The 21,401-nt window shown below is 47.6% G+C and overlaps 1 protein-coding gene across 1 annotated transcript in view; it reads left to right on the top strand.

The window, feature by feature from the left end:
* The window catches only part of FNBP1 (formin binding protein 1), a 91,618-nt gene that overhangs the window by 68,311 nt on the left and 1,906 nt on the right, over positions 1-21,401 (top strand). Inside the window, exons 7-14 of the mRNA XM_014447045.2 lie at positions 4,624-4,752; positions 5,924-6,070; positions 7,542-7,739; positions 8,702-8,854; positions 13,906-13,920; positions 17,730-17,839; positions 19,471-19,603; positions 21,069-21,192. Coding sequence (XP_014302531.1) covers positions 4,624-4,752; positions 5,924-6,070; positions 7,542-7,739; positions 8,702-8,854; positions 13,906-13,920; positions 17,730-17,839; positions 19,471-19,603; positions 21,069-21,192 — 1,009 coding nt within the window. The remainder of the gene's footprint in view (positions 1-4,623; positions 4,753-5,923; positions 6,071-7,541; positions 7,740-8,701; positions 8,855-13,905; positions 13,921-17,729; positions 17,840-19,470; positions 19,604-21,068; positions 21,193-21,401) is intronic.

Here is a 21,401-nt window from a genome sequence, read left to right as displayed (position 1 = left end):
GTTGCGGGCACATCCCCAGTGGGGGGTGTGCAGGAGGCAGCTGGTCGATGTTTCTCTCTCATCTATGTTTCTAACTCTCTATCTCTCTCCCTTCCTCTCTGTAAAAAATCAATAAAATATATTTTAAAAACAAAAACAAAAAAAAAACAGGGTTTTGTCCTTCGTTATATTACATGTGAAGGGCAAAGGCGACTTCCCCAGCGCTCTGCGGTGAATGGCGTGTCCCTTAATGAACAGCAGGAGTCACATCCTGAGGCGGCTGAGGTCATGATAAGAAAGTAATAAATCTCATTACTGCCCCGTCGGCATGGCTCAGTGGTTGAGCGTCGGCCTATGAACCAGGAGGTCATGGTTCGATGCCCGGTCAGGATCCAGGAAGTCGAATAGGGAAGTCGCTTCACACGTTGTCCGTGCTAACAATCTAAATGCATTCCAATATTTTTATCTTAAGCCCATTCGGGTTGAGAAGCATCGGGCTGCAGTTCAGTTTCTAGTATATTGTTTCCTTTATTTAGAAACGGCAAGTCTGACCTCTTAGGCAGGAAGCTGTACTTCCATAGGATGTGGGGGTGGACGGTATTGAGAATTACCCAAATGGTGACGGAAGGAGGCTTACCTCTGGGTGGTGAACACACAATGCAATGCACAGATGGTGTAAACGATTGTGCACCGGAAACCTATATCATTTTATTAACCAATGTCACCCCAATAAACTCAATAAAAATTTTAAAAAAGAAAAAGAATTACCCCGTAATTCAACAATAAAGATAAATTTAAAAAAAAATTACCTAGCAGTGAACTCATGCGTAAACAGTACATACTTCTATTTGGATTTATTTGGGGAGATTCCCAAGGGCTTGTCACAGAAATTCTCAAGTTTAAATTCAGTCTTTGTGATTGACAGTGAAAGTGGAGTAGGTCTTATTCAAAGATGTGTGTGACTTACAGTCTCCTGCAGTTGTGGTCATTCTGGGGTTTTTTAGATTATCTCTAAATTCCGTGACTCTGACTCATTAAAAAAAAAATTTAGAATGGAAATTTTAATTAATGGAACTACTGTACCTCTTTAAGATAATAGTGGCTATTTTTAGACTGACTTAAAAAGAAATGAGAAATAGTGATGCTTTAACCTTCGTGTAGCATATACTAGTACATGAGGAGGTGCACGTTCTAAAACATCTAGTTAGTAATTGGTTACTTCAGATAATTTTTGAAAATACTATTAAAGATAGTTCTAAAAATATACCTGTTATAATTAGTAACTGATTGAGCTGGCTCTTTCCATCGTAAAATAAACACAACAGCTTACAAAACAGAAAAAGATTTTCCATATTAAACTTGGTCAGAACAATGGCACATTCCTGGGCTCGGGATTCCAAAGTGAGGATTAATTCAAAGCAGATGGGTGCGGGGATGGAGGCTAAGACAGTCCTGCCTTCCTGCTGTGACCTTGAAGAATTGAATGTACAACAAGGTTTTGCTTCCTTTAAGTGCTTCTCTATCCTTTCAGTGGGCGAGAGGGAGGCTGTAGAAATGCATGGACGTGTGCCATCTCTGGCCAAGCTTTGGCACTCAAGAAAAGCTCCCAGGGAGACCCGCTTCTGGAACATCCCCATTCCCTCTGGCGGATGTTGGTCTGCCTTTCCTTCTGCTCAGCTGATACATGTGGCTGCTTATTTCGGTCGCTTCCACAGTTCACAGTAGTAGTCCCTAGTTATATGAAAGGACATCAGGAAACTATTATGAGTGAATATGCTTACAAAGGCCATCAGAGAGCCAAGGCGAAGACATCGCCGGAGATTCTGGGGAGGGAGGAGGAAGCGGATCACAACCACTTCCTCCCACATGGTGCTGCGGGGGGCTCGCCCCCAGATCTCATCAGAAAAATATCCCAAGGCTGGCACGATGGACTTGTCCTGAGGAAACGCTCATGTGGCGTGTGTGTGTGTGTGTATACATGCGTAAATACATACATACATACATGTATATATATAGGGTGTCCCCCCAAAAATGTATACACACTTTCACAGCTGGTAGCTGTTAAATGAAAATGAAATGCATTTTAATAAACATAACTTATAACTATATTCTGTTTGCATGCATTTTGGGGGGGACACCCCGTATATAATAATGACGTACTGATCTCTGCTTCAGAACGAAGCTGTTTCTAAAATTCACCAAGGCAGAATCATTTCTCCAAAACTAACACGGGGACTGTCCGTCTTCTTGCTTGTTATTCTTGTTTACAGAAGTGGCGAGCCCTCCCCTGCCCCTGGGGTTTTTGTGTCTTTTTCTGAGGAAGGTTTGTGAATGAAATAGAGAATTTTTTAGACATTTGAGGCCTTGGGAATTCCCTTGTGTTTTTTCATATTCGTAACCAAGTGATGAAGGTAAAGTCTAGGTAATTGAAAGAGTTAAGAGGACTTCGCGTTGGTGGCCTGAGAGGGACAGATGGAGTGCACGTAGGTGGGGAAGCGATTTAGCGGAGGAGGGCGTGGGGTTGTCAGGGTAGCTGGGCACGTAGCGTGTTGGGGACGGATTCTGTGTTTACTAAGATGCAATAGAAGCGGAAGCCACAGCATATGGTCAGGACGGGACAGGACGGGCGGCAGAAAGAGTAGCAGCTGAAAGACCCAAGGGGAGATGAGAAATGATGTGGTGGTTTTGAGGTACCTGAGGCCTCAAGAAACTGAGACACGTCGGGCAATAAGGAAACTCGTTTGGCTCTGCTGATGCCGGTACCGGGTTCGGGAAGTGTCTGTATGCATGGGGAAGGGAATAAAGGAAGCCTCTCCCAGCGACCACCTTGGGCCTTGACCAGTGCGCCTGTGAGTCAGTGAGTCAGGAAGTGAGAACCAGGTGAGCTTTCACGTCACAGGCAGGAAACCAGCAAAGCCCTGCGATGCCACAAACCAGCGGAGATGTTATCAACGACCAGCCAGGAAGGGATGAACAACCCCCACGTGTGTGCTTAGGGTTTACATTTGAACGTTCCTGTTCTTTCTTTTTCTTTCTTTCTTTCTTTTTTTTTTTTTTTTTCCAACTATTGGGTTCATAAAACAAGGCAAAAAACAAACAAACAAAAAGTTGCCTTGGTTATGTGGGAACAAGCCCTTTTCCTGTGGTGTTGTTGGCTCAGTGTGGCAGGCTTGCCAAGTCAGCTGCCAGCCAAGCCTTCTCTTCCTCTGGCAGCGGTGGGTGTGGCCTGGTGTGCGCCGCCGCCCCCCCCCCACCCCCACCCCGGTCCCGTCTCGGGGTTCCTGAGCAGTGTTATCTAGGGACCCTCCAAGTGCTGGGTGAGTGTAGGATGGATCGCCAGCCTAACTATCCCTGGGATCTGGCTGGAGCTTTCACATCCATTCTGTAACATGTCAGCACTTGCTCCTCCCCTGTAGGTATGTGAGAAACCAAAATATGGATTAGAAGAGGGAACAAACTGGTGAATTTTATTCTTGATTATTTAGGAGGGATGGAGAAAGCCCACAAAATAGCATATACACCAAAACATAAAAAGCACAAAGAGGGCGCAGGCTTACTGCTTCCTTACAGTATAACGACAAATAAATGTGGGGAGTTTTAGAAAGTCCGTTTAGATCATGGTTCATATGCCTTTTTTGTTCATGAACCCCACTGAGAATTGAATTTAAAAATGTATGGATTCCCTCATGTCCTCCTCCTTAAGAAGAAAACATATATGTACACAGTGTTCTATATATATTTATATACACAGAAGTTCTCACAAGGCCCATCCAGGCAACACAAATCTGTGAATGTAGCCAAGTGCAAGTTGCAGGTGCAGGTGAGAAAGAATGCTGACTCTGGTGTCTCCCTAGACAGGAACGCCAAGTTAGACAACAGAATGCTGAGGTTTGTGACAAATCAGAACACATCTCCTTACCGAAAGTAAATTCAAATTCTAAACCATTTTTAAAAAATAACACCTGTGATGTTTTTAATAGCCAAGATATGGAAGCAACCCAAGTGCCCATCAGTAGAGGATGGATAAAGAAGATGTGGTACATATATGCAAAGGAATTATTACTCAGCCATAAAAAGAATGAAATCTTACCATTTGCAGTAGCATGGCCGGGTGGCTCAATTAGTTAGCGCATAGTCCCGCTATGCCAAGGTTTCTGGTTCAGTCCCTAGGCAGGGCACGTATAAGAATCAGCTGATGAATGCATAGATAAGTGGAATGACAAGTTGATGTTTCTCTCTCTCTCTCTCTCTCTCTCTCCCCCCCTCCCCCTTCTTTTCTCTCTCTAAGATCAATCAATCAATAAAAAATAAAGATGCAAATTGGTAGTTACAGAACTCATGGGGATGTAAAGAACAGCATTTGGAATATAGTTAAAATACTGTAATGCCTGTGTGCAGTGCCAAGTAGGTACGAAATATCAGGGGAAACACGTTGTAAAGTATATGATTGTGTAACCACTATGCTGTGTACTCCTGGAACAGATACAAAATAATGTGGACTGTAAGCTATAATCTTTAAAAATATAGCACCTGCTAAATACAACACATTTGAGGTAAATTTGAGCCCAGCCCCTCCGGTTCGCAATTCTAGGCTTTCATTCGATCTCTGTAAACATGAGGATATTCTCATTTTTTTGCCCCCAGGCACGACAACAAGCTCAAGTACGTCACCAAATGGCAGAGGACAGCAAAGCTGATTACTCATCGATTCTTCAGAAATTCAACCATGAGCAGCGCGAGTATTACCACACTCACATTCCCAACATATTCCAGGTCAGTTTGTCTTTCTAAGAAATGTGTGGCTTTGGGATTGTGGTTGCTGGTTATATTCTAAGTTATTTATATAATTCTCAATTTCCTCTAACCCAAGTCATTTTGTGGAGCATTCCGACATAGACTCGCAGTAAAATGAAGTAAACTGTTCATCTCAAGATTCGTCAGTAGCCTTGGTAGCTTCCTTGGTTTGCCCCAGAGTCTAGAACTGTGGTTCTTTTTTTCTTTCTTTTTTTCATATATTTTATTGATTAATTACAGAGAGGAAGGGAGAGGGATAGAGAATTAGAAACATCGATGAGAGAGAAACATCCATCAGCTGCCTCCTGCACACTTCCTAATGGGGATGTGCCTGCAACCAAGGTACATGCCCTTGACAGGAATCGAACCTGGGACCTTTGAGTCTGCAGGCTGACGCTCTATCCATTGAGCCAAACCAGTTAGGGCAGTGGTTCTTAAATTAACGCTTCCTTTGCTAAAAGGACCGTTCTAGTTACCATGCCCGCCCCCGCAAAAAAAAGCCAACTTAACTTTAGGAATCAATTAGCATTCATAGGTGTAAGATTTGAACAGGTGACAGTTCTTTGAATTATTTTTCTTTTGACTCCTTTATGTTTTCAAAAATGGTATGAGAAAAGATATTTAAGCCTTAAAACAAAACAAAACAAAAAAGATACACACATGTCCTCTCACTTTGGGAATCTTTAAAACCTCAAGTGCAGTTGTAGAAAAAACAATAGCTCTTTGCTTCATAGCGTCTGCACGCATGCGAACAAGAGCCCCCAAACCTCGCAGAAGGAAGCTGCGCTAGTTACACCCCAGCCCTGCTTGGGTTGAGACAGTTAACCAAATACTGTGCTTTTGGTAAAGGGTAAAGCAGTGGGTCCAAGATGAAGGAAATGTGTGAAATCTAATACCAAATGGTGTTAGTACTAAAAGTACCTGAGTTTGGGATTCTTGCTGAAATAGGAGTGGAATTGTGTGAAGTATACATTTGGGCAGCCCACCAATTCATAAAATGCGTGTACAGGGAGCAGTAACCTTACAGTTGCTTTTTATGGGCCTGTTTGCTTACTGGACAGTTGACTCATGGTAGCAGTGCTGCTGAAAAACAGCATCGTTAAATGACAGCCGTGGGCAGATGAATTTTACACAAAATCTGATGTTACAGAAAATACAAGAGATGGAGGAGCGGAGGATAGTGAGACTCGGAGAATCCATGAAGACCTATGCGGAGGTCGACCGGCAGGTGATTCCAATCATTGGGAAGTGCTTGGATGGAATAGTGAAGGCGGCCGAGTGCATTGATGAGAAAACTGTAAGTTTGGGAGGTGACCTCATTCAACCTTCTCGTGACAGGCCGTTGCTCTCGGTGTCAACAGTAGCTGCTTCTGCGCTGTCTGGGTGTTCCATGTTTTGAGCGCCCCTCCCATTTTCCCATCACCACTGACCCTTTACTTCCATGCGTCTCTGCATCTGCAGTTCGTTCAAAGGCTTTGGGTGGTTTTATGTGCCTGGCTCATGGACAGAAATCACGCCAGTCTCAGGGATTAATCACCCTGTGTACAGTGTCCACAGTCACCAGCACGTCACTGTGCGGAGAGGGCCTTTCAAGGGAAATAGTAATGGTGGGTTTAGAAGTTAAGTCTCCAATCTTGACTTCCCTGAAACAAGCCCAACTTTAATTTCTTACATTAGAAGCTCGGAAATGTCTTTTTCCTTGAAAAAGACATTTACAATCTCACAAGGTTATGTCAGAATGGTGGTTTCCCTTTTAACTACAATAACTACGGCTAATCAGTTGAAATCTTTTCAAATGATCTTCTCTAGTTATGTGGGTTTTTTAATTAGATGACCATCGAGCTAGAATGTTATTACCAGTCACTCGTGTTTGTAATACTTTATCTGTGCATGGACTCCTTTATCTAGGGCACTGTGCTTGTAACTTTCTGAGCCCCCTGAGGACATGTTGACCCGACGTGCCTAGCAGAGTGCACGCCGAGGAGTAGGCATCCGATACATTGATTCGTCCAGCACATTTCCATTGCACACCGGGTGCCAGCTAGGTACTAGGGATTCGGTAGAGCAAAAGGAGGAGAACTTACTTTCTAGCAGAGGAGAGACTGAGGAATATATACATGAAGTAAAATTATGTAATAAATTAGCATCACAATGAACCGAGAAATTAGAGAGGTCATCTACTCTTTGCTCTGACTTTGTGTATGCTAAATTGCTTTAAGAACTTCTGATAGGAAATAGATTTTTGTGTGACTGTATTTTTTTCAGGGAATTGCTTATAATAGCCCAATTTCTCTGTGTTTAGCCAAGTTCTTTTATTTTTATTGATTTCAGAGAGAAGGAGAAGGAGAGAGAGAGAGGAACATCAACGGTGAGAGAGAATCATCGATCGGCTGCCTCTTGCATGCCCCACACTGGGGATCGAGCCTGCAACCCGGGCATGTGCCCTGACCGGGAATCCAATCGTGACCTCCTGGTTCATAGGTCAATGCTCAATCACTGAGCCACACTGGCCAGGCTTGCCAAGTTCTTAATTAATATTTGTTTTTCCAAATGCAGAAAACTGGTTATTGAAAGTATCTTCAAACCTCAACTCAACTTATAGTGTTACAAATTATTCTTTCTAATGATAAAGTTATTACTAGAAAAAATGTTTCTTATCAATTAATGTAGCTTCCTGAGAAAAACATCTATGCAGTAAACATAATTCATTGTGTAAAAAGCATTTACATGTATTTGAATGTGTTTGTGTGTGATGGGTATAATTTCAGGACTCACAGCTGGTCATAGAGGCCTACAAGTCAGGGTTTGAGCCTCCCGGAGATATCGAATTTGAGGATTACACGCAGCCGATGAAGCGCACCGTGTCGGAAAACAGCCTTTCCAATTCCAGAGGAGAAGGCAAAGCAGAGCTTAAATTTGGGGGCAAACCCAAAGGAAAGTTATGGCCGTTCATCAAGAAAAACAAGGTACTGGCGGTTGGTACCTGGTGTGAATGAGTTTGATAAAGTGTGCAGATTTTGATTTTATCTTTTAGTCTTAAAAAAAAATACTAGGATCCTAAACCTGTAGCTTTAGAATACCAAAAAAAAAAAAAAAGGCCAGTGTGCTATTTTCTTTTAAAACAGTCTTCTTTCTGGTGGTGGTACCTTTGCCATGGCCATTTGTCCAATTTCAGATGCATTGTCACCCACACTAACAGATGCCTGACCTCACCATTTCCCATCACGCCTCTCGCTCCTTAGACGGCTGGTCACGTGGGCTGGAGAAGGGGAGGGTGCAGACTCCTGTAACCACTTATCGGCATCTCTACCTGCAACGGTTTCCGTGGGCTAGTAACTTGGTTTTGAACTCGTGCTAACACTCGGATCCATGAACATTTTCCGTTTTCTTTTATAGTGTAACACGTAGGTGCATGACGGCATTAACCTGGGGATAAAATATGATCGAGGCAACATGACTGCTTTCCCCTTAGAATATTTACTCTATAATTTAAAAAAAAAAAACTATCTTGCTGTTTTCCCAGCCCTAGCATTTAAGGTCTTCCGTTTTCTCCCATCATGCTGTGTAAGTTTAGGTGGTTCCAAATGTTTACCCTTCTGGCTTACACTGGTCTAGAGTAACTGGTTAGAACTATAATTTGCATGTGAAAGTCCGCATGGGCTGCTTGTCAAAGATTTCTTGCTGTTCTTCTCTGCATTACTTACTAAAAACCCCACTTTCATCCTGTCCTTCATTCTGACATATTCCCATGTTTTCTTTTGGACCATGGCCTAAATATTTAATTGTTTGTGTTTTACTTGCTTTGGATCTCAATTATTATTTGATGCTTATTTTTGTTTTGTGTCTTTATCTTCTTGTCTCTGATGTTTACTGTCACTGCTCCATCTCTTACACGTAGCTTATGTCCCTTTTAACATCCCCCCATCAGCCTCCCCCTCCTCCCCCTGCCTCTGCCTCACCCTCTGCTGTTCCCAACGGCCCCCAGTCTCCCAAGCAGCAAAAGGAACCCCTCTCCCATCGCTTCAACGAGTTCATGACCTCCAAACCCAAAATCCACTGCTTCAGGAGCCTAAAGCGAGGGGTAAGTCCTGCCCGAACCCTGTCTCTCGCGTGGGCTCTGGTTGCATGGTTTGCTCTGCGTAACTCGTTTTGTTTGTGAATGAACTCATTGTGTTTTCCCACCACGGAAAGCAGTCAGGACCTGTGACTCGAGACAGGCAGTTAGAAAGAGGAGGAAGAGAGGAGGAAGTAGGCAGGGTGGCTGGAAGGAGCCATCCCGCCCAGAGTTCTTTCTGCCTTCAGTGCATTCCAGAAGGACTTTTCTCCACTTCCCTTTTAAAACACTCAGGTCATTAATATTTTACCCTGATTTTACCAAAAAAGGGAAACTCAAGATTCAGTTTCTAAAGTTAGCGCCCTGTGAGATGAGGAATTAGAAGTCACTGTGTAGTCGGGATATATTTCCTTAATAATTAATTACTGAAACGACGTGAGGGTAACAAGGACACCTCTCTCTGAGCCCTGCCTCCGGGTCCGATGAGGAGATACGGGTCCCAGTGGTTTCTTCAGCTCTTCTGGTGAACGGAGGAGATGTTGATAAAAATTCCCATAGAATGTCTGACTGGAGAAGGCCTGATGCGGTATTTATCTTTAAATGGTGAAGTAACAGCCACCGATGTTTATTGAGTGCTTATTACATGCCAGACTCTGTTCTCCACGCTCATTTACTTTACTTGGGTTATTTTACGAAAAATAAGAAAACTGAGGCATAAAAAGGTAAAGTTAGGAAGATGGACAGCCAGGAGTTAGAGCCAGGGGGCCTGTTCACAGGCTGGGGTTCTGTGACATCCGCACTGAGAGAGAATCTGTTATAACACTGGTGACTCATTGCGGGGCTGGTTTAGACTCAGGTGGGCGGTCTCATTACGGCTGCATGTGCTTAAGTCACAGTAACCCAGAGGAGAGAGCAGTTAGAAAAGGTTGGAATGAAGTATTGGCGGCATCTGAATACATCTAAATTGTCCGTCCGAGCTGCCCCGCCTCCCTTTATAAGGAATAAATAAGCATGGTTATCAGGAGTAACCGTGGGTGCCTCCGCACACCCAGCTGCTGTGGGATGTTCCTGCACAAACATAAATCCTACTGTCCCTCCTTCTGTGTAAAAAGGAGGGTAACTGTGTCATAGATAACTTAAAATAAGGGACAAAGACCACAGGGTCCTCTCAGTGTTTAGGAAAAGACCCAAGAATGTCAGTGATCAGTAAGTGTAAGAAAGAGATGGCAAGAAAAAAATATAACACTTAAGCACACACACAAAAAAACAGTGAAATAGGGAACTGGTTATTTTGATCATTTAAAGGACCCCTCCTCGCTCTCTCTTTTTTTTTTTTAACCATAATTAGCACAATGAATTTTATTTTTTACCCCTCAATTCTATGTTCAGCAAACCTCTGTTCAAAATTTTCCTAAATTGTGAGTGTGTTTTCTTTTACACACACATGCACACACATATTTTTGTTTCTCTGTGTTAGTCGGGTCAGATTTGATGTCCCTTCAAATCTGAAGTAGCAGTGCAAAAAAAGAAAGCAAAAGGAGAAGGAAAAAAGATAAAGGAAATAGATTATAGAAGCGGGATTAGGAAATTCATAACAAAAAACAAATCTGAAGTTTGGGGGAATAAATTTGATTTTAAAGCAATTTTAAACAGAAGGCACATGACTAGAATGATACAGTCCTTGCCACAATTTTGTTTATTCTATTTTTGAGCGTGAAGACTACTCAGATAGGAAAAGTATCCTAGGAAGATAACAAATCTGTGACTTCAATGTGTCTTTTAATGTATCGTGTTTGCAGCTGTCAGATCCAGATTGAAATAGTTGCTGTACCAGATTGTATAAATCTTGTGCAAACACTTTTTAGCCAATTTTGTTTCTAAATAATTACACAGGATAAAATCTTTTTTGTTGTAAATTAGTGACAGTTGTAAGAAAATGTTGGTTCATTGAACATCTTTAAAGTTGGCATGCCACTTGAGCGTTACTAACCATTATTTCATCTCTACCCTAGGTAGGATGTTCTCAATTTGCCATCTACAAAGTGTAATTTCATTGTCTTAAATTGGAATTTCTTTTTCCGGTCTGAGCAAAGGACTTCTAAATCTAAAGTGCGGACCTTTTTGTCCCATGTTTTAGAGTTAATTATATGGGGAAATGCCACCAAAGTTGCTCAAATGATTTTGAAAATCCTTACCCATTGTTTGTGAGATGTTACAATCCTATGGTTACTTCCATTTTATTCATTGTCTCCTGTTCTCTTGCTGATTATTGGCAGACTCAGTCTTTCTGTTTCCACAAAGAACTCAAGAAGAGGCCGATAGGGAGACCCACGTATGCTTTTGAAGCTAGGGACTATGTTGTAAGTGTATGTGACGGCCAGGCCCCGCAGTCACGGCACAGGCACTAACCCCATTGCCACCACCAAGACCGGGGACCCAGTGCGCTCTGGTAGGCTTCCACCGAGAAATGAAATTCTCAATTGAGAGACCCGGACAGCCGGGGAGAAAAAAGTCTAATTGTATAAATTCAACCCCAGGCTACTTCATCCGGGAAACTTGTATGGAAAAAGGAACCAAACTTCCCAATAACAGTGAAACTTCCTAAAAATGTCAGTAAGCGGAGCTTGGTTTTTCCCCTTTCCATGGAGGGTGACTGCAGTCTGAGAAGATGTTACGGCAGGATTTCCCCCATAAAATGCAGCTGCGGAGCCTGGTCACAGGAGGGTGACACTCCTCCAGATGACAGTTGTGTGGCCCGGTCACCCACTTCCACACCCGCAACAGATGGTCCCCATAAAGGGAGTCACCCCATAAAGCTTGGAGAACCCCCTAAGTCCGTGAAGCATGCGCAAGGTCAGAGGAGTGGACTGACTTTCGGTGGCCCTCGCACACCTTGCTCAGATGTTTATTTCCGTGGTCCCCTTTCTTGTACTTGAGGTTAGTACCTGTGGCTGCCGGTAACATGGATGCGCTAGCTCTCTGTTCTCATGTGCTCTTGACCTCATGGCTCCCAGGCTCCATAACTGTCACCTGACACTGACAGCTTTTCAGTACTCCAGGGCCTCGCAACGCACCGTACGCAGCCTTTAAAACGTCCCCGTAGCAGATGATTCGGTTTCTAATTGCAAAACATCTAACTGGCTGGCTTACAACGTAAGACCAAGAACCGGTTCCTAATCGTTTCAAGCAGTAGCAAGTACTGTGATGGCGGGAAAATGGAATGTGTCCCAGAATTTGGTACTTCCTATTTTTACTGGCATTTATTCTCAATCCTAACGACTTACTATTATGAAGTGGCAATATTCTTAGGCTATTCGTTTTGATGTTAGGATCCTATATTTTATTTAACTTACTTATTTTTGTTAATCCTCACCAGAGGATATTTTCCCCATTAATTTTTAGAGAGAGTGGAAGGAAGAGGGAGAGAAACATCAATGTGAGAGAGACACATCTATTGGTCGCCTCCTGCTCGCAGCCCAGAGTTGGGGAACATGCATCCGAGGTACATGACCTTGACCAGAATCGAACCTGGGACCCTTCAGTACCAGGGCCAACGCTCTGTCCATTGAACCACACCGGCCAGGGCAGGATCCTGTATTTTAGAATGCTTTAGAAAGACTATGTAACTTTGAAAAACAGAAGTAGCTGAATAGAAAGCAGATAGTTGCCGAGTTCCAATCCCAGGCTGTTTGAGGCAGCGGTGTTGAGCGGGAATGTGCGAGAAACATCCGTCTATGGCCGTGTGCTCTGTGGGGAAGGTATTTGCAGAGTTTCCCGCTGTGCACCATGAGCGTTGTCTGTAAAGAACTCAAACTGTGATGAGCAGGTCTGTGCCAAGTTCACAGGAGCGGCTCAGGGAGCCACCATCGCTGCCCACAGAACAGCACGGCTGTCTGCACCTCCCCCCAAGCTCTGTCTTGCAACCTCTTTCCTTGAAAGTCTGCTTTTTCCTCCTACAGACAATCTCTCTGAAAGCTCAGCCTGTTTACAAAGAAGTGTAGACTTTGAGTTCGTCTTCAGAATAAGACTTTCTAAATCCGGTTGAGGAATTTGAACACCCTCCCGCCTCCTAATGGAAAGGAAAGGGCACTTTCTGTGAAACTTTGCCTCCGAGATAGTTTTGGGTCCCCTCCCCATTGCCTGAACCCCTAGGATTGGCAGCAGCTCAGAGGCACCAAACTGTCAGGTTGGCTTCTATGGCCACAGAGCAGGTTTCACCTGTTAATGCAGAACCAAGTGTTTCTTCTCCGAATTTTGAGAGACCTTTTTGTCTGTTTGGGGCCCAGTAATCACTACACCTTTGCTCACCGTCAGGCCCGGCAGGATGGCAGCTGCAGGCTCCAGATGATGGCCCCCGAGGCCCCGGCCAGGAGTGGCCTTGGCTGTTGAGACCAGTGGCTGTCTAGTTCCCAAAGCTCAGGTTCTAGAGCAGCTGCTCCTGCTAATTCCCCAAGTGCTACGCACCCCCTGTGGGCAGGGCTCAGCGGATGGAAAGCCTGTGACCACCCTGCCCGGGCGGGCGCTGGGCCTGCCGCCTCCGCCTGGTGCCCAGGCTCTCTGGCTCCTGAGGCAGTTTCTCAGAGCAGCTTCCAGTCCTTGGTTTGCTGCTGAGCAGTCTGAGAGTTTGCTCACGTGCCTATAAGAAACGCCAGTGTTCCTATTCATTAGATTTCCTTCCCGTGGAAATATAACCCGCCTGCTGTGGAAGTGATTGCTTCTCAGACTTCTAGTCTGCAGCAAGTTTGGTGAAAAAACTTGCTGTCTTTTATGATCGTTACATGCCAGCGACTACAGATTTATTTTCGTTTCTCTCCGGGCTGATGGGGCCCCACAGCACTACAAACAGAAACCCTGCCTTCCTATCTGTGCTCTGCGTTGGCGACACGGCAGCTAAGGGGAGGTTCGGTGGGATGGCCCCTCTTGTGAACTTTGCACAGATCCGCTCCAAGCCATTTCCACGGAGCGGCAGGTGGATTTGCGATGTTAATGCGGTGGAGCTGACCACGTTCCTCTCTTTCTGATGTGTTCTCTCTCTCTCTCTCTCTTTCCCCGTCACCCCCTTGAACTTGTCCATGAAGCTTTCTCTCAAGCTGGTAAGCACGATTGTCCCCTGCATGCCCTGGTCTAACCAGGTTTCCCCTGTGTGTCCTCTGGGTGCCCGCCCCGTGCCTCCTGCCTTTGCCGTTCACTCTGGCCTGTGCTTCTCCTGTGTGTGCTGCCGTGGCTCTGTCTTTGTTAGACTTAGACCTTCATAGCACGAAGGCTGAGAATCTAATAGATCTCCTAACAGATCTTTATCTTTCCAAGTTGCTAAGAAAATTAACGCTTAACTCCTGATTTCGGTTATGGTGTTTGTTTTTTACTATCGGAGCCTTAAAACGATGACAAATGTTCTTTATTTAAATATGAACACACACATTGAGTCGCGGGGAGTCTATGTATCGGCTCATTTAGAATAAAAGTAAATGTAATCGTTGTAAGATGCTCCTCCCTGAGAGCCACAGAGCCCATGACAAACGCAGGAACGATGCCAGGCTCACACCCGGTCTGAGCGGCTCCCGGATGGAGAACCGTGACCTCCCCAAGGCGCTTCTTAAATGCGCTGGTGCCTGTGCTTAGCTGATTGGAGGAACCACCAGGTGATGTGTGGACCGTGCAGAGCCTCTGCCTCCCAGCTGATGGACTCGGTGTTCCGTGTTGTTTCTCCTTACTTGTACAGCCCTCGTGAACAAAACTAATCACTCCATGTACTAAAAGAGAATCTTAACCAGCATAACCCACAGCTCCACTTCAGGTGTGTGTAAGCAACCTTCTCAAACAATACCCTGACCTGTGGCCAGTGATCACGGTGACAGCTCCGCCAGGAGCCAGATGGGCACTTTGTGCTCTGCGGTTGCTAATGCGGATGCTGTTTCACAGTGATTCGTGCATACACGCGTGTGTAAGTGTGTATGCATCTGCGTATATACAGAATTTTTTCAACCTGACCAGTATCTGGCAACTGATGACACAGCCCTAAAGAAAATGAATATTTTATTAATTGAACATTTCTTGGGCTGAGATGAAAATCTCGAGACAAGTCCTGATTAAGGACAAGAGGGAAGATCCGGATGCTCATGGGCACCGCGTTCCTCGGTGGCAGGCATCTGGGAGAGGCGGCACCGGTTAACCAGGCCTCTCGGACGCCGGGCCTCCTTGCCCTCACGTGCCCTTATGCTGCGGTGTTCCCAGCAGAAGGCCATGCTGTCAGGCAGTCTTTCTGGTTTGAGATAGAAATCATTCTACCCACCTGATACTGAGTTGTTGCCTAGCCAGTGGTCGGCAAACTGCGGCCCCGTGAGTGCGGCTCTTCCACAGATACCACCTGCGGGTGCGCACGTACAGTGCGATTGAAACTTCGTGGCCACACTCAAGGGGCCAAAGAGCCGCATGTGGCTCTCGAGCCGCAGTTTGCCGACCACTGGCCTAGACCATCACTTTGAAGTGAATAAAAAAGCGAGGTCACCCACCGTGGCTGGGGGTCCAAACCTCCAGCCTCAGGAAGCAGCTTGCTCTCGTCTGCTTGGGAGGAGTGCTCGGGGCACGTGTTCGGTCCCAGGAGCCATAAACCAGGGTCTCCTGGAGCCACAGCCAGTTAACATGCACGTGTGTGTGGCCCCTCCTTCCAAGACCAGTGCCCTGGTCCTCTGTACCCGGTGCTCCCGAGATTGCAGAACCTCTATCCTGACTCAGAGCTGTAAATATACACGCCTTCGTGGCAACAGGAATCCTAGGTCAGGGTATTGTGTAAAGGAATCCGAGCTTCGGAAGCCTCATTGGGCAGAAGGGCTGCTAAGGTTTCCCGGGAACCCTGTGTCTCCGGATCTAGAAGCTTCGGCCTGAGCCTCCACAGCAGCACGAGGCTTGTGGGAGCCATCGTGACCGAGGTTCGTTTTAAGTAACAACACGGAAACGTAGGCGATCTATTGAGGGGGCCTCACGGGTCAGTTAGACTGACGCCTGATCCGCTGGGAAGAATTCACGAATTCGTTATTGCAAGTCACAAGCACAGTGTGTTTTGCTTACACTAGTCTCTGCAGCTGTTTTCCCATCCCTGCAAGTCTTGCACCTGTTCCTCTAGACCTGTGTCCCCAACATGGTGGCCACTCACACCCGGGGCTATTTAAATCTTAGCTAATTAGAATGAAATAAAAGTTTAAAATTCAGTCCCACAGTTGCACGGCCACTCTCCACCAGCTCAGCAGCCGCATACGGCTCCTGTGCGGGACGGTGCGGGCGCGGGCCGTTCGCAGCACCGTAGGCAGTTCTTCAGCCTCCGCGCAGAGGAAGGCCCATGCCATCAGCGACCTCGCGTCGGCCACCTGCTGGAGCTCCTGCCTTCTGATGCAGTGGCTCCCACACTGCGTTTTGTTGAGGAACAAGACAGAGCAAACAGCGCAAACCTCACTTCTAGGTCACGTGCTGATTTGCTTCACGTAAACTTGCCCGGAGAACAAGCCGCTGAGCTCTCGGAAGCGATGGAATCGCGCAAATTGAAAAGCAGGGTTTCAGGTGTTAGAGCAGGATGGTGTACGGGAGGAAAAACAGCCGGTTATTTCATACTGGAGGTTAGCGGCTTCATTTTAGTTTTAGAGGTGAATCGAGTCCTTGGTTTGGCATTAGGGAAAAGTCACTTCCATTGTGGTCTTACATCTTACTACTTCTCTCTCTCTCTCTCTCTCTCTCTCTCTCTCTCTGTCTCACACACACACACACACACACACACACACACGGCTTTGAGAACACTAGCCTTTGTGTGGTCCTGGTGCTGAACTATTTGCTGAGTCACACTTCCAGCCCCACAGCCTGGCCGCTTAGCACAAGCGGCCTAGGAACCTGGGTCACAAACACCCCCCCCTCCCCCCCGTGGAAGCCGCTAGGCAGACCCAGCTCGACTCGGGAGTGACATTATCCAGGTCCCTTCTTTCCCGCCCACTCCCCAAGCCGGCCTTGCCTTTGTGTGATCGGTTCCAAAGGAACATCTCTTGTCTCAAGCCCTTGGCTTAGCCCTGGTCATCGAATAAACTTCTCTAAGTGAAAGGACTTGATAACCATCACTGAGCTTCTAACAAGCGAAGCGTATGTAAGTCTACACGCTCGCTGCTGGTGTTTTCCCCTTAAATCGCATGCACAGAGGGACGATAGCGGTTGTTTTCGAAAGGGAATCGAGATACAAAACTATGTTCAGACGGAGGAGACCAGCTGAGGCCGTTCCACACCCTGCAGGCGCTGACTCTGAGGCATGTCCGAGGTTACCCTAACGATGGCCCAAAGGCGGTCCAGACCTCCAGGGGCAGAGGGCCAAGAGTGCATGGGGGGAGGGGAGGTTTTATTTTTTAAAAACAAAACCCTTTTCACCCACATTCTCTGAGGAACTCGCTGTCCATGTCACTTTTCGGGGATGGGAACTTTTGGCCTTGGCCTGGGGTCTGAGGGAGAGACGGGAAGCAATACTCAGACTCGGGGAGCAGTGCCTGCGACAGGCACTGTTTTCTATGAAGAAACCTGAACTTGAAATGGCCTTCAATTTCAGTGTGGCCACCGACACTGAGACAGAGGGAAGGTTCGTCTCAGATTTGTCTGGATCCTCCCCGAGTCGAGTGTTTCCTCTGCCCTCCCCTCCTGCAGCATCGCTCTTGCCTTTGGGAGTGGCCGCGGCCTCGGAGCTCGGAGCTCGCAGCGGCTTGGGGACTGGTCTGCATGCACGGATTCTGCCTCGGCTGGTGTCGTGGGAAAGGGCTGGGTTTATTTCACAAACGTCCGCACGCCCTGGTGTCTGGGGACCGGCCCTGCTGGCCACCTCCCCGTCTCTGTGCGAGGAGGCCCACCGGCCTTCCCTGGCCTATTTCTGTTCGGTCTGCAGGGTGCAGCGCCGGAGGACTTCAGCAACCTCCCGCCCGAACAGAGAAGGAAGAAGCTCCAACAGAAGGTCGACGAATTAAATAAAGAAATCCAGAAGGAGATGGATCAAAGGTAGAGTGGATCGATATGGTCCTTCAGAAATCCGAGTTCAGTTTGGAAAGACGGGAAGTCCTAGCCTAGATTTTAGTAGAAGTGCTTGCTTCAGGCACGTGTTGCGTCCGAGCTGGCCTGCTGGGCTGCTGTTACAAACCCGGGGGGGGGGGATGTGTTTATCTGCAGGTTTTATTCTTATTCTGAGTTTGGGGAACAAACTACATAGGATTATCTCTTTTATCGTGAGTGTGTAGGTGAGCTTTTTTATACAAATGAGGATGAGAAAAGTGGCCTGACCCCACCCTCTCCCTGCCCCCCACATCCTAGCTTTGGGTCCAAAATGTCCTTGTCTTCCTACTTCAGTCAGTCACAGTTAGCCTCTTATCTTTGTAGAGAGCTCGATGGTGTCTAGATACAGTGTCTTAGACACACCCAGCCCTAGGGCGTCAGTGTGTCCTTGCTCTGGGGAGGCGCTGCTCCAGGCCCCCACTGTAGCGGCTCCATGTTTTCTAGTCGGAAGAAACAGACAGTAAGCAATAAGCATAATTATGTGATGTTGGGGACGGTGCATGCTGTGAAGAAAAAGGAAGGAGAGCCAGTCAGGGGCTTGGCGGTGCAGTGGGCTGAGGGCTCCAATGGGAGGTGGCCTCACGGGGAACAGGCGGTTCCCAGAAGCCCATGTGGCCGGCAGGATACGGGCTGAGGTGCGAGGAATTCTCTTTCCGCTATTTCTGTATTTTCAGTTAAACTGTTTCCCATGGCTCAGTCTTGTGTTGTATCATTGGCTTCGACTTCTCATTGCTCTAAACTGCTAACCACTCAAGCCCCACTGAGAGCCACCTAAGCCAGAGTCCAGGTTCCCCGACCTCTTTGGTGCTGGACAGAGCCCGAGCCGAGCATGCGTGCGCGTGTGGGTCCCTTGCACAGACTGCGGGGTCCACAGAATGCGGCTTCGAGGCCCTGTGGCCCACCTGCCATGGATACCAACTGTCGGTTCCATTCCTTTTTTTAAAAAAATTTTTTTTATTGATTTCAGAGAGGAAGGGAGAGGGAGAAAGAGATAGAAACATCAATGATGAGAGAGAATCATTGATCAGCTGCCTCCTGAAGGCCCCACACTGGGGATCAAGCCCACAACCTGGGCATGTGCCCTGACCGGGATTCAAACCGTGACCTCCTGGTTCATGGGTCGACGCTCAGCCACTGAGCCATGCCGGCCGGGCTGGGTTCCATTTCTTAGTAGTTGAAATAGTATGTAATAACATTTCCAAAGCGATTAGCCGGGCTTCTTCGTGACGTGAACACTTTGCAGCCCACAGACCCAGGAGGCCAGTGACAGCTTCGGTTTGCAGGAACGTTCGCTCGTGGAAATGCTTGGATTTTGTCTGGGTTGACTTATACGTCTTACTGGCTGCAGGCAGGGGGAGGGCCCATCCCGAGAAGGCAGCTGGAGTTTTAATATCGGTCTCTGGATGACATGGACCCGGGGAGCAGGGTTCCTAAGGAGAAGTTTCAGGGGGGCTGACCCCGATATTCCCTTCCCACCCACACTCCCAACCCGTCTCCCAGTCACGTGGTTTCCAGGGTGATCAGAGAATGTGACTGGCTGGTGGCATCAGCCTCCCCCTCCGTCTGCTCCCTTTTTCCAGAGAGGCCATCACCAAGATGAAGGACGTGTACCTGAAGAACCCTCAGATGGGAGACCCAGCCAGTCTGGACCACAAATTAACAGAAGTCATCCAAAATATAGACAAGCTGCGGCTCGAGGCCCAGAAGTTTGAGGTATGAAAAAGCCATTGGGAGGGTGGGTGGGTGGGAGGTAACCAACCAAAGACCTTGTATGCATATATGCAGAACCCATGGTCACAGACAATAGGGTGCTGAAGGCCCCGGGGGGGGGGGGGGCGGGCTGGAGGGGATCAGTGGGGCGAAAGGGGACATCTGTAATACTTGCAACAATAAAGAATTATTAAGAAGGAAGGAAGGAAGAGAGAGAGAGAGAGAGAGAGAGAGAGAGAGAGAGAAGAAAGAAAGAAAGAAAGAAAGAAAGAAAGAAAGAAAGAAAGAAAGAAAGAAAGAAAGAAAGAAAGAAAAGACAAAGGAAAAGCTGTTGCCGGGAAAAGGGAAGCAGAAGGGATGGGTGTCGTGAGCTGCCTGCGGGTTCAGACGCCAGCATTTTCTCACGGGACACCTGCCCCTGGGAAGGCGGTGTCAGAGCTGTGGTAAAGGGAATGCACTGTCCCCCCAGCGCTCTGCTTCCCAGCACTTCCCATTTACTGTGTCCCCTTCCTGGCACCATTGGAAGGCGAGTTGTTTGGCTACAGTGTCGTTTGTTCATTGACGTGGTGAAGTTTGTTCCACAACATCTCACGTTGCCAGAGTGTAACGGACGGACCCGCCCTCGTCCCGGGAAATCAGGGCGGTGGATTGAGATGTGCTGCTGCTTCAGAGGACCCAGCACCCCAGGGTGCTAGACGTGAACACCAGCCGGAAACACAAATGAGCAGGAAACACTGGCCTCTGAAAACGCCTTAGTACATGTGTTAGCGAGAGAGGCGCCCTCTCAAGGACAAAGCCTTCTTTTTTTCGCCCCCAAATTAAAGACCTCAGAGCAGGGAAAATAAGTTAAGAACGGATCCTTCCCGTCCCAATCCGTTGTGTCTGTCAGTGAGGGGTCAGGTGTGGGTTTTTATTGTTTCTAGAACCTGTCAGTCAGTGATGGATGTTTGCGTGTTTAGAACCTGGAAATGTCCATTTCTGGCCATTTGTATTCTTTTGCCTCATGAACAGGGAACTAGTTCAAATGTCGCTGAAGGTAACTGTCCACTCTGATGTCCTCTGTGCACGTTTCTCGCTCTGAAAAATGACACTCGGAAAAAGTGGGAAAGGGAAGTGTGGCTTTCAGATTGAGTCAGCGCTCAAGTGTGGCAGTTCCTCATGTTTCCCAGTGTGACCTCTGGGTCACAGAGGTTTGGGAACAGAAGGAACTAGAAGTGACTTATCCCAAGTCACACGGCTGTTCACAGCCCAGGGGTGGGACAGGGTCAGCCCCCCACCCCCCCCACCCCCGCGCCTAAACATGTTCTTTCCACTCCGCTCCTTGGGAAGAGACGGAGCAGCGGCCTTCGAGTGCATATGCCGGTGCCCCGCCCATCCCTCTCCATCAGCCTTGGTGCCTAGGGCCTCCGATCCGGGGCTCCCAGGTCCCGGGGTGGCCTCAGCCGGTCTCTTGTGTCTCTTGTTCCAGGCCTGGCTGGCGGAGGTGGAAGGCAGGCTCCCAGCCCGAGGCGAGCAGCGCAGGCAGAGCGGACTGTACGACGCCCAGCCGGCCCCGGCCGTCAACAACTGCGCGCAGGCCCGGGAGAGGTACAGTATCCGCGCGGCCCTGCCCTCGGGCGGGCGCAGCTTCACTGGGGCTTCTGATTCTGGACGCAAGCCTCAGCGCAGATCCCAGCGCCCCTGTGATGAGGGGCCTGTGGGTCTCCCCCGCACGCCTTCTGGCTCCACGGGGGACCATTTGACATGGGTCTCGGTTGCCGGCTCTGGCCCGCGCCATGGGCGAAGCGGCGCCCTCCCCGCT

The sequence above is a fragment of the Myotis lucifugus genome, unplaced genomic scaffold (genome assembly GCF_000147115.1).
Source record: "Myotis lucifugus unplaced genomic scaffold, Myoluc2.0 scaffold_605, whole genome shotgun sequence".
Classification (NCBI taxonomy): domain Eukaryota; kingdom Metazoa; phylum Chordata; class Mammalia; order Chiroptera; family Vespertilionidae; genus Myotis; species Myotis lucifugus.
The sequence above is the reverse complement of the archived record's forward strand: the minus strand, read 5'-3'. Positions and strand labels throughout refer to the sequence as shown.